The 12,948-nt window shown below is 64.7% G+C and overlaps 1 protein-coding gene and 1 non-coding gene across 2 annotated transcripts in view; both read left to right on the forward strand.

Annotated features, from left to right (window-relative positions):
- GPC1 (glypican 1) overlaps positions 1-12,948 on the forward strand; it is a 31,205-nt gene that overhangs the window by 14,900 nt on the left and 3,357 nt on the right. Inside the window, exons 2-5 of the mRNA XM_023642741.2 lie at positions 7,333-7,491; positions 10,648-11,039; positions 11,754-11,919; positions 12,787-12,917. Of these exons, the coding sequence (XP_023498509.2) occupies positions 7,333-7,491; positions 10,648-11,039; positions 11,754-11,919; positions 12,787-12,917 (848 nt within the window). The remainder of the gene's footprint in view (positions 1-7,332; positions 7,492-10,647; positions 11,040-11,753; positions 11,920-12,786; positions 12,918-12,948) is intronic.
- Positions 4,039-4,127, forward strand: MIR149 (microRNA mir-149). Its single transcript, NR_032854.1, has one exon. It is a non-coding gene; the product is annotated as a microRNA mir-149 (primary transcript).

Consider the following 12,948-nt stretch of genomic DNA (forward strand, 5'->3'; position numbering starts at 1 on the left):
GGCCCCTGAGGGTCTGCTCTGTGTTCTGGCCCAGCCGAGAGCCCTGCCATCTCTGCCTGTTGGCACTCACAGGGTGGGCGGATGGGCCTACGATGCGTCTTTTGGGGGAACATGGCTGAGAGGATCCCTGAGCCGTGTCGTCCCCTTCTGCAGTTCCAGGATGTCCCCTGTGGACACAGCCGAGGGGGCAGCTCCAGTCCATCTCCTAGGACTCCCCCCGCTGCCCTGGGGCCCCAGGAGTGGGGGAGGCAGCCAAGCTAGATGAGAGTGTGCAGAGTTTGGTTATTCCTAGGGGAAGCAGATCCGGACCTTGGGATGGAGGCCCAGGTCAGTGAGGTGAGAGACTGGGGCAGGGGCTGGGGGTGGGGCAGGTAGAGAACTCGTGGTGACTGGTGGTGGCCTTTGAGTGCCCAGACAGCAGTAGGGATCTGGTCGTTGTCAGCAGGAGAGGGGACTCCCGAGGTGGTGGGCTGCCACTGCCCATCGCGGAAGCAACCTGACACCTGCCCCGTCACCATCCCGGCTTGGGCCCTAGTTCCCCAGGGCACCCAGCCCCGGGCCTGCACCGGCCGTGCTGCAGGGGGACTGCGGGAGGGGGCTGGCCGCAGGGGTGGGCACCGGGCCGCGGGAAGCGAGGGGGCTGTGGGCCGCTGTCCCGCAGTCAGCGGGAGGGGGCGCGGGGCGGCCGCCCAGGTTTCCTGGGAGACGGGGGCGGTGCCGAGCGCGGCGGGGCGGGGACTGCGGAAGGAGGCGCGTCCTCGGCCGTGCGCGCCAGTGCGGCTGCGGTGCTGTCCCGCGCGGTGGCCGCAGACTCCTCAGCGCGCCTGCCCTGTCCCGCCCCGGCTCCTCTCCCTCCAAGCCCTTCCAGCCGGGTCCTCCCCGGTCCGGCCGGACCCCCAAACCCCCTCGCATCCGCGCCCGGAGTCGCGCGCGCCGCCCGGAGCATCACCGCCGCCGCCACCGCAGCTGGGGACGCCGCTGCTGGAGCTGCTGCCGCCGCCGCCGCAAACGGGCTTCGGGCCACGGCCGGGTGGCGCCCGCGGAGCTGGGATCCAAGCTGGGTGACCCGCCGGGTCCCCAGTCCGCCATCTGCTCCTTAGCCATCTCCATCTCCCCAGTCCCACTGCATCCCCATACCCTCGCGCGCCACCCCCACCCACACTCCCTCCTCCTTGCCATCCTCATCTCCACCCTCGTCGTCCCGACACCACCGCCACATCCCACCTCAAGCCCGTCTTCGCTCTTGTCCGCGTCGGCATCCATCGCTCCATCCCCTTCGCCTCATGAGCCCCATCGCCAGTCTCCATGTCCTCACCGCTCGCCATCACCGACCCTCCTTTCCTCGCCATCACTTCCCCACCTTCACCCCATCTCCGTGGCCCTCTCGGCCGTATCTCCGCAGCGTTCCTGCCACCCCTCCCCACCCCATCCTTTCCTCTGCTCCCCCAGTGCCTGCCGCAGCCCCCTTCCTGCGGCAAGCCCCCCTTCCTCTTCTGTCAGACCCATCCCCCTCCGCTTGGCTTGCCGCAGCCCCTGCGAGCCCCCCTCCCCGTGCCTGCCGCATCCACTGCGGCAAGCCCCTTCCCCGCCAATCGCGTCGCCCTCCACCCCCCACCCCTCCCCCTCGCCTGCCGCAGCCCCCTACGGCGAGGCCCCCTCCTCTCCGCCTCGCCCGCCCGCCTGCCGCAGCCCCGGCACCCCCGCCTCCAGCCCCCTCCCCTCCGCGCCCGCCCTCTGCGCCAGCGCCCCTCGTCTCTGCGCGCCGCAGTTCCAGACCCCGCGCGCCGGCTCCGGCTCCACGGCCCGCGCTCCTCCATCCTTGCCCACCACGACTGGCGACCAGGGAGCCTGGCCTTTGTTCCGCCGCCTGCGACGCAGCCCCGGCCAGTCTTGCGTTGTCACCTCCGGCCTGCGGGAGCCCCTCGTGGGCCATAGGGGGCGGACCCCTCCCACCCACCAAGCTAGAGGTGTCCCTAGCCGGCGCCCCTCGGTTTCGGGTCCCAGTCCGTGACGGAGGCGGCAGAGGGGCTCGGTGCTGACGCTGTCATTTGGCTGAAATGGTGGAGGGGGCTTGGGTGGTCGGTGAGGTTGTGGGTGAGGGGTAGCGTTGGGACCCAGAGAGGTTATGGGTGTTGATGTGTTTGTAAGGGTCGGGGAGATGGTGGTTGAAATGTCCTCTCCGAGGTGGGTCTGAGGCTGCCCTCCTGGATGGACTTTAGACGCTCAGGTGTGACCCTGTGACAGGGACTGGCGGGGTGCGCGCGTTTCAGGGGGACGGGGGTGGGGAAGGTAAGAAAGGAAGGTCTGGAGCTCCCACCGTGATGGTGCCCAGATGCTGGGCGTTTGTCCAGTGCCCCGCAGCTGACTGGTGGGCATGCCAAGAGGATCCCCTGGCCCCCTGGAGCTGGATGGGGTCCCCGGGGGAGTGGGCATGGGGCAGTTGTCCAAAAAAGGGTCTATTGCTTGGAGGCAGCCTTCTGCATTCCCTCCCCCCGCCCCCGCAGTCAGCCAGCAAGGCGCGCTATGGGGTTCAGAATTGAGTAGAGGGGAGGGATGGGCAAGCAGCTCCCTTCCTACTTTTCCAGACAGACCTGGGCCTTTCCCTTGGTGTGTTTGGAGACCGTGGTACGTGGAGACTGCCCACGTAGCTGTGTCCCGGCACAGTGCAGGAGGCCAGTGCGGGCTAATTGTCTACACTAATTTAGAGGGAGTAGTCCAGGGGCGGCTGGGTGAGTTGATGCAGAGCGTCTGGGATGTGGCTTTAAAGGCGGGTCGAGCAGGTGGTCTGCATACTCCTGTGTGAGCAGTGGAAGCTTCTGGAGAGATGGGCTTGGCGTGGCGCCATCTTCCCTCTGCAGTCTCTTTGGGAGGGCTCTAGGGCCGCCAGTCACAGGCGGCTGCCAGGCTGGGTCTGGACAAATGAGGTCTGTGTCCAGCATTAGAGATAGTGACCACCTTTGGGATGGGGATCTTGAGCCAAACCATTGGGGTGACAGTGCTGGAGGTGGTGGCTGCTGGGTGGGGATGCCATTAGGGGGCTGCTCGTGCCCTAAGACGGGAGGGCTGGGAGCTATGGCTGTGTCAGCAGGTGGCAGGAGGGTGTGAGCCTCAAAGATGTTTGAGCTGTAGACTGACAGGTGCTTAGTGAGGAGAAGGGGGTCTGGGGGACCCCAAGAGGTCTGAATCTGGCAGGGGGAAGCACCTCGGTTGTCTGCCCGGCAAGAGAAGCACCTGCGATGGGGTTAGGGCATGAGTGCCGGTATTTTAACCTGAGGAGCAGGGTCAGAGGCCATCTGGGAATTGGGGACCTTGGGATTTGGTGGGGGCGGGTGCCTGGACGAGAGGCTCTACAGGGTAGGGGAACAAACCTCCCCTCTCCCCCTCCAGAAAATGTGGGATCTCCAGAGGAAGCTTCCTGAAGCCTAAGGGAAGGGAGAGTTCTGGAAGGAATAGTCAGCTGTTGAAAAAGCAGCCAAGGGACCAAGGACAAAAGGAGGGACCGTCACTGGGCACCTGGGGAGCAGCCTCAGTGTGGACGGGAGGGGTCAGTGGGAAGAGGGGACAGGCTGATGCTGCCCGCTGGGGTGGACTTGGCAGCTGTACGATGGGTGGGGAGGAGCAGGAGCAGTTTCTCCTGCCTGGCCTGAGTCTCACCTTTCTCCAGGTACTGAGCTGAGAGAAGAGGGGCGGGTCTGGGTGTGGAGAAGTTTGCAGTACAAGAGGAGAATGCTGTCAGTCTGACTTGCACACTTCTAGGGTCAGAGAGCTCATGCTTTCTCCAGGCAGACCCCCCCCCACCGCTCAACCCTTTGGCTCTGACCAGGAGGGGCGGCTTGCTTGTTGGGAAGTGCAGGGGTGCGCTGCAGAGCTCACCTCCAGCCAGCTGATGTCCAGGACCAACAGATGACCTGTGGGCCCCGGCTGATCTGGGCCAGGGCTGGGCGGAAGGGAAGCTCAGAGCCTCTGTGCCTCGGCTACCGCATCCGCCCTGCAGCAGGCTTCGGGGGCCGCCTCGGCCCAGCCTGCCCGGAGCCTCAGGCCGGCGCCCAGGCTCTGGCTCCGTGTCTTCACTCCCGTGTGTGTCCGAGGAGGGAGGGAGGGACGGGGGCTGTGCTGGGGCTGCCGGAACAGCGCAGGTCACCGGGCCGGCTGGACGAGGTGGCCAGGCAGGGTTGGGGGGCTGCGGGGAGGCCACTGGGGTGGGGGCCAGCTCCCAGCTGTGAGCAGTGGGTGGGCCGACAGCCCCACTCAGAGCCTGCGCACCGGGGAGCCCCTTGTGTCTCTTGGTATTTTGTCTTTTCCTCTCTCTGTCAACTCAGTTTCTCTCTCCTGTCTGTGTGAATGGGAGGTTCAGGAGGGGGGTTGGGTCCTCCAGGGGACCAGGAGGGTTCAGGAGGGAGGGCAGCCAGCTGGGGATGCTGTCTGCCCCTGTGGCCCATGGGTGCCTACGCCTGAAGAGCTCTGTCTGCCCCAGGGATCTGCACCCTCCTGTCTGCCCACCTGCTGCCCCATGACCCAACTGGCCTGGGCTGGATGCCCATCAGAGCTGAGCCAGGGGTGTCACCTGGAAGCTCCAGGCTAGCACCTGCCACCTCTCCCTCCCCCAGGGCACACCCTCTAACTTACCCTCTCACCCCTACCCAGTACCACCAGCTAGGGATCCTGAGCTGCAGGTGAGGGTCCCCGCTGAGGGTGCTCTCTGGGCCCTGCAGCTGGAGGGGGAGGCCCACAGGGGTCGGGGTGGGCCTCTGGCCAGCATGGGATAGGGAGCCTCAGGTTCCTCCTGGTTGGGTGCACACGGCCCCACTGCACAGCCCCCGGAGGCCTGCACCCTCAAGGAGGTGGGTCCAATATCTGCCCTGCTGTGCCACCTGGGACCGTTGAGAGAGGACCCTCGGTCCTGCTCTGTATCCTGCTGTCTGCTCGCGAGGGTCCGGGGCCACACAGCGTCAGTAAAGGCAGCTGAGAGCAAAGGATGGTTGCTGGGGATGTTCTCATGTCCCAGCCCTCCCTGCCTGGAGGTGAACTACACCCCCAGAAGGAAGGGGGACGGGATGGGGGGGTGCCTCCTCTCTACCAGGCCCAGGGGAGCCAGGCTCTGTCCTTCGACCCCAGCTGGCTCCCACAAGGCCTGCACCTGGCCTCACTTACCCCAGGGGGTTGGATCCCAGACCCCTTACTTGCGAACCCCTACAGGCCAGGGCTGTCTAAGGGGTGGGCACACAAGTTGTCTTGCCACCCTGATCTATCCACCCCAAGGTCAGCCCTGTCCCAAGGTGGGTGGCCATAGCCCCCATCAGATGAGCATGCTAGCATCACTTCCAGGCCCTGGGAATGGGGGTGGTGGTCCTCCAGACATGCAGCCCCTGCAGGGGGCAAGCCCCCGGGCAGGAGGAGGGAGGTGTCAGCAGGGGGCACTTGGCAAATGAGGCGCTCAAGGCAGGTTTGTGTGGGAAGGAGGAGGGGGCTGTCCTGCCTCTGCCCTCCCACCTTTCTGCGCCCCCAACCTCCCCTTACCCTCTACCTCTGAGTGGGCTCTCCCACGCCCCTCTGACACCTCCCTCCAGTCCCACCCAAGTATGCAGCGGCCCCCTCTCACTGCACCTGCGGCAGTGCCACCGTCTCCTCACTGTCAAGTTGAGGGGCACAGAGCCACAGAGGGGCCCACAGTGTGACTCGCTGGAGCCCAGACACCATTCTCTCCACCGTGTCAGCTCCCCCGGGCGTTGTGCACATGGGATGCAGGAGAGAAACACACTCGAACTTAGTCTGACCTGGCCACCCCTACAGGCTCTCCAGGGGTCATCCAGCCTCGAGATCGTTACTTAGTCTTATTTACCCCCCAAGGCTTCTGCTAGAGGCTGCCTGACCCTCCAGCCACTGCCCACCGGGGCAGCTCGTTCAGGGCTGCAGAGTCCTCTCCAGGTTACCTCGGAGCCCCCCACCCCTCAGGATGCCTCAGGACCCAGAGAGCTAGGCCCAGGCTGCTCCACCCCCTGCCCACAGCTGTGCTGGCTGCACCAGCAGACACCTCTACCCCAGCCCCACAAAGCCCCTGTCCAGGCCAGACCCCTGCCTCCACTCCTACTCCGGGCCCAGCCCAGGCCCCCACCAGGAGAGACCCTCCTCCAGCTTAGAAGCAGGAAGTTCGGCCTGTGGGGAGTGCGCCGGGAGAGCTGGGAGGAGGGGTGGGGTGGGGTGCGACCCACGACCCAGTGGGTGTGGGGGCCTGCAGTCAGGCCGCCTGAGCCCTCGGCCCCTCCCTGTGTGACTTGGACAGGAAAGCTGATCTCGGGGAGCCTCAGTTTCCTGGTCTATAAAGTGGGATCACAGCGCCCACCTCAAAATGCAGTTGTTACAAAACTGGGACCAGCACGGTTTCAAAGGAGTGGATTTTCCTCTCCCTGAGGCAACCATCCCCATGGGCTGCATGGTGTGCCTGCAGGGTTGTGTTGACTCAGGGCATGTCCTCACCTGGTAATGGGACTGTCTTAGCTCAGGGCTATAAGTAGTCCCCAGGGAGCCAACACGGAGGCTGTGGCACAAGGTGTGATGGGGACTTTGAGGGTGCGGAGAAGGGACCGTCACCTGAAGGGGCCACGGGTTTGTCCTGCTAGATGGGGGCGGGGCTCGCCTCAGGCCCGCCAGCCAACTTGGGCCCGGCCCCATCCCCACCGGGGTAGGCCGCCCCTTGTGGGGCTACAGCCTCTGCCAGCCCAGAACTGGTCTCCAGGCTGCACGTGTCCTCGGTGGGAGCTTGCCCCCCATGCTAGGGCCGAGGAAGGAGACTCTGCCCTTCCCCTCGGGGATCCCTTCCTCCCTCCCCGTGCTCAGCCTGGGCCCAGGCAAGGGGCACCGGGCAGGCCTCCCCTAGTGAGCCTGGAGTCTGGCAGCCCACCCCCACCCGAACACAGGACCCCGAGGCCTCTCTGTGCTGGGGTACAGCTGAGAGCTGAGCTGCTCCGGAGCCTCTGGGATGGCCCCCCTGTGCCTGGTGGCAGCTGGGCGGGGCTGGGGGCTAGGCGGAGCTGAGTGGAGAGGACATCCCTGCACTGGGGCTCAGCCACCTGCCCTCTGCTTCACACCCAGCCCCCACCACCCCTCAACAGGGCTTGCCCCAGGCGGCCCAGAGGGCGGGGCCTGCAGAGGAAGCCCTGCTCCTGCATCCCTGTGCTGGCGTACCCCTCAGGCCCTGCGCCAGAGCTGTGTCCCCTCCCGCATCTGCCGTCCACACCCACTCTGCCCAGGAGACCCCTCAGAGCCCAGTTGTTGCGGTCCCCACAGCTGCCCGCCCCGCCCCCTCCTCTCCCTCACGCCGGCCCCTCCCCACAGGCGAGCATCTGCGGATCTGCCCCCAGGGCTACACCTGCTGCACCAGCGAGATGGAGGAGAACCTGGCCAACCGGAGCCGCGCTGAGCTAGAGACCGCCCTCCTGGACAGTGGCCGCGCCCTGCAGGCCATGCTCGCCACCCAGCTGCGGGGCTTTGACGGTGAGTGGGCCGCTGGAGCACGGGGACCGCAGGACACTGCCACTGTGGGGAGCTAGGTGCACAGGGCCCTTTCCCCGTGGTGGGGTCAGGGTAGTGCGTTAGCACTTGGGGGCTGGGGGCTGAGGTTTGGGGGCGTCACGGTTGCAGAAGGCTGCCCACGGGTAGAGGCCTGAGCAGGGGTTTCGTGAGCCCTGGAGTTGTCTGCAGGCCTCTGCGTCCACTGCATGGTGTGCACTTTTGGAGAGAGAGGGCCCGTCCCTTCTATCAGGCCCTCAGAGGGGATCCTCTGCTCTCAAGGTGGCTCCTTGTCACGCACAGAGCTTTCCCAAGCACCTGCCTGGGACCGGCCTTGCTCTGGCCACCAGGTGGCCTGGATCCAGGGAGCTCAGGGTGAGGGCTGAGATCAGGGGTGATGGGGCTGCAGAGAGCTAGGCCTGCCCTGGGGGGACACGAGGAGAGTGCGGCTGTGCTGTTTGAGTCATCCCCAGCCCTTACCAGGTCTCACGTGGTCAGATCTGGGCAGAGAGCAGCCGGCTGTAACAAGGAATGGTGGGGTGATGTATGACAGTGGGCACCTCGAAGAGGCCAGCGTGGGTGCTGGGGGATCCCCCAGGAAGGGACCTCTGAGCTGAGATCGAAGCCCAAGGTCTCAGTGGAGGGAGAAGGTGCAGGGTGGAGCTGGCGGGCTGGGGCAGTGAGCCTGAACAGAGAGAAGAGGGAGAGTGGGCACGTGAGGCTGACGGGCAGCCCTGGCATGACCTTGAGGCCCAGCTTGCAAACACCCGCAGTGGCTTCCATTGGAGGCCCGTGGATCTCAGCCCCTGGACTCCCGCCCACAGCAGCTGGCCTCACAGGCTCCCAGGGAGGGGTGGCCCCTGCCGCGGAGGACAGGCCGGGGAGCCCGAGGTCATTTCCACGTGGCTGCTGACCTGGCCAGCTTTAATTGGCCTCAGCTCATTGGCGCCTACTGGGTCCCTGTTGGGTCAGCTGGCATCTTTGTGCCTCTGATGATGACACTTGGAGCAAGCCTTCCCTGGCTGCCCAGGGAGGGGTGGGTGTAATGTGGGCGTCCCCTTTCAGTGCCACCTCACACCCAGTGCTCCTGGGCCTGTCTGTGGGTGGGGACCCTGCGTCCACTTCCCTGCGTCCCGGGGTATCCCTGAGGTCACTGAGACCTGCAGCCCTGGATCCCCCCTTGCTCCCTGTTGGCACTCCTGGTGTCCCGTCTGCATGCATCAGTCCCTCTCCTCATGCCACCCACAGCCTGACCCGTCATCTCTCTCCTGCTCCCTTCTGCCATCATCCTCCTTGCTGTGCTGGGTTCTGTGTCCCCCACACTCTGAACCCCATCCCAGGCTCTGTGCCCTGCAGCCCCTCCACTGCCCTCCAGAAGGCTCTGGCCTTCTGATACTTATGCCGTCTTGTCTGGCGCGCAAACTCAGACACCCATTTGGGACCAGAATTTCTGTTAGAAGGGACACCTCATCTCTCTCCTCCACCTCCCTCTCTGCATGCCACCTCCCACCCCCACCCGCACCGTCATGCCTGGTTCTGGCCCCCTTGTGCCTCAAGAGCGGCCCTCGCCTGGGCCACCAGCAGCAGCCTTGGACTGCAGTGCCCCTGGGAAGTGAGTCTGGCAGGGCCACAGGTGGCTGTGTTCAAGGACACGGGGGCCTAAGCTCTCTCACCAGCCCCACCACACCCACCTCTCCTAGCCTTCGGGGGCAGCTGCCTCGGGCCTGGTTCAGAGCAGGACCCCGGTCAGGAGATGGGGCTGCGCATGGGTGTGTGGGTCCAGGATCCCCAGTGTGTAGCGGGGCTAATGATTGAACAACAAACTGCCCATTTAGGGAGAGAGACTAGGGTAGGGGGTTGCCAGGAGCCAGAACCCCACAGAGGGAGCTGGGATGGGAACCTGGACTGTCCACCCCTTCCCACAGTCCCCCAGCCAGGCCCAGGGGCTGTCCAGCTCCCACTTGGGGGCCGGCAGCCCAGCTACAGAGGGGTCTCCTGCCCCAGCCAGCCCTGCAGCCTGAGGCCTTGGGTGGGTGGGAGTGGGGGCTGGTTCGAGGATCTCAGGCCTGATGTCCACCAGGCCCAGAGCAAAGCCAACATGGCCCTGTGTCCCTGGGACACCGAAGTTTGGGCTTGAAAACCCCTGGCTGCCCAGGGTCCCGGGGCCTCTGTAGGGAGGGTAGCCACAGTTCTTGGGTCGAGTCTGAGTGGATGGTCTCTGCGGTCATGGATCCTGATGTCTCATTGCCGAGGGGGTGAGCGCTATTTGGGGCACATGCCAGACACACAGAGTATGGGGCATTTTCCCCAGCCATGGAGGTCTGAGGTGCATGCTTACACCCTGACCCCGGGAAAGCCTCCACCCGCCGTCTGAAGCTCTGGTCACGTCCCAAGGGCGGCAAAAGGTCTCCCCGCTGGGCCCTCAGACAGGGCGGCTTCCAGAGAGCGTGATAAGAGCTGGGGCCGCTTGAACCAGAAGGAAAGCATCCAAGGGAGACAGGCGGACAGGGAGAGCCAGACGTGGGGAGGACAGGGCAGGAAGGAAGAGGCAGAAGCCCAGGAGAGCCTCAGAGATGGCTGGCGTGGAGAGTGGATGGTTGCAGAGACCCCATGGAGCAGAAGGGCCAGCTGGGCAACAGGATGGGCGGGGGAGGTGGAGGGAAGAAAGGAGAGTAGCTGGGAGGGAGAGCAGGCAAGGCACACGCTGGACCCGTCTCCTGCAGTGGGTCCCACCCATCAACTCGGATGACACCCTCTGCCCCACCCACAGAGGCCCTTCCCCTGGTGACCCAGTGGGTCACTGAGACATCGTGTGTCTGTCCCCTGCCCAAGGCCCAGCTCAGAAATGTCAACTGGAGTCCCACATGGAGACCTAGAGACCCGGGAGGGGACCTCCACCCAACCCTCTGCACCCCAGGCCAGGAAGGGAGGTCTCCGGAGCCTTCTGGGGGCACCCAGGGCCTGTCCAGCCTCTGCAGCCTGGGGTCAGGGCTTTGATGACCGCACGAGCATATTCTCTCAGAGCATCGGGTATCCCGGGAAGAGCGCCCTGAATTCTGGTCCAGCTGCCACAGCATGTGGGTGGTGGGCAGGAGGGCAGGAGGCCCCCGGAAGGCCTCACGCCTGCCTCCTCGTGCCCAGATCACTTCCAGCGCCTGCTGAACGACTCGGAGCGGGCGCTGCAGGAGGCCTTCCCCGGCGCCTTCGGGGAGCTGTACACGCAGAGCGCCAAGGCCTTCCGGGACCTGTACACGGAGCTGCGCCGCTACTACCGCGGGGCCAACCTGCACCTGGAGGAGACGCTGGCCGAGTTCTGGGCCCGCCTGCTCGAGCGCCTCTTCCGGCAGCTGCACCCGCAGCTCCTGCTGCCCGACGAATACCTGGACTGCCTGGGCAAGCAGGCCGAGGCCCTGCGGCCCTTCGGGGAGGCCCCCCGCGAGCTGCGCCTGCGGGCGACCCGCGCCTTCGTGGCAGCGCGCTCCTTCGTGCAGGGCCTGGGCGTGGCCAGCGACGTGGTCCGGAAGGTGGCCCAGGTGCGCACAGAACTCCTCAAGACCCCCCGCCTGCCCCCACTGCTTCAAACCCCCGCCCCGTTCCCCTGTGCCCCTGCGCCTCCTGACCCTGGGGCCTGCAGACAGCACCTCTGCGGACATGAGCGCCACCCACTGTTCAGTCCCACCCTCAGGGCCAGGTTGGGTCCCAGGCAGGAAGGGAAGGGAGAGGAGCCTGGGGCTGGATACTGAGCCGGCTATAAGGATCAGGCGGATGGGAGACAAGAGAGCCATGGCTGGCATGGGCTGGGGCCTGAGGCCTCGCAGGCCCACTGGGTGACAGGTGTGGGAGGGCGTCAGCCTCAGACCTGCACAGCCCTCGTTGTGAGCACCTGCCCTCCAGCTGGGGTCCTTCAAAGGTCGTGCCCCCAGCCCTGAGCCTCAATCCCTCATCTGCACTGCAGGCGGGCAACTTCATGCACCCCTGGGCGGGTTAGTGATGGCAGTGCTCCAGGGAGCCATGGCACTGGGACGGCAGCAATTATTAGGATGAGCGCCCCCACGGCAGGCAGGCCCACGTGGTCATCTGAGAAGAGACGGGCCCCAAGAAGGGCCAGGGCCAGGTTGAGGTCCCACTGTGGCTGGGGCAGAACTGAGGTCTCCCACCTTGCGTGCAGAACCCCCCACTCCAGGGTCCTTGGGGCGCTGGGCCCACCCAGCCGTGAGGTCGGACTCAGGCTGCCTTGGCTTCCCCAGGTGCCCCTGGGTCCGGAGTGCTCGCGGGCTGTCATGAAGCTGGTCTACTGTGCACACTGCCTGGGGGTCCCCGGCGCCCGGCCCTGCCCGGACTACTGCCGCAACGTGCTTAAGGGCTGCCTGGCCAACCAGGCTGACCTGGATGCTGAGTGGAGGAACCTTCTGGGTGAGCCCTCACTGCCCCCACGTGTCAGAGCGGTCCGGGCCCTGCAGGAGAGGGCAAAGCTGGGCCTGTCCTCTGGAGCCTGGGGGGCAGGCAGTCCCAGGGTCAAGGGACAAGAATTCCTTCTGAATGTCCCTAATGGAAGGTGACTTGGGCAGCTGCCTGGGAGGGAGCCCTATGGGGTCATGGTTCATTATCCTTCCTCACTGAGCAAGTGCCCCAACATGCAAACTTTGTCAACACATGTGTGACACACGGTGGGCCAACACATGCATGAGTGATGCTGGCACTGACATGAGGTCAGCATGCCTATATGGCAATGTATGTAAGTACTAACACATGTTGACATAGTGGGCCCACACATATGCCAAAACACATGCTAACGTGTATATGTGATGGCAGGATGCAAGCCAACATGTGTGAGCTAACATGCATGTGGTGGGCCAAACGTCTCTGCCAACACATGTAAGCTTACATGTGCTCCACACACGTGTGTGCCAATGCCACACACAGCACACATGTACTGGCCTGGAGTGAGTCAACATGTATACATATCAGCTCATACAGGCTAACGTGTACGTGAACTGACACAGTGGCCCAGCACGTAGTCATGTCCACGTGTGTGAGCTTAAATCTGTTGATACGAGGGGGGCCGTCATGCATACGTACAAAGTGTCCTCCGTGTGTGTGCTCATACCTCCGTGTATTTGCTCACACTTGTGTGTGCTCATGCATATGTGTGCACTCAGGTCTCCACGTGTGTGCTCATGTCTTCATGTGTGTGCCCATGTCTCTGTGTGTGTGCTCATACCTACGTGTGTGTGCTCACACCTCCACGTGTGTACTCACATCTGTGTGTGTGTGCACCAGACTCCATGGTTCTCATCACTGACAAGTTCTGGGGCCCGTCGGGCGCAGAGAGTGTCATCGGCAGTGTGCACTTGTGGTTGGCAGAGGCCATCAACGCTCTCCAGGACAATAAGGACACACTCACGGCCAAGGTACGGGCAGGAGGGCGCAGTGGCTGTTGGG

The sequence above is a fragment of the Equus caballus genome, chromosome 6 (genome assembly GCF_041296265.1).
Source record: "Equus caballus isolate H_3958 breed thoroughbred chromosome 6, TB-T2T, whole genome shotgun sequence".
Taxonomy (NCBI): domain Eukaryota; kingdom Metazoa; phylum Chordata; class Mammalia; order Perissodactyla; family Equidae; genus Equus; species Equus caballus.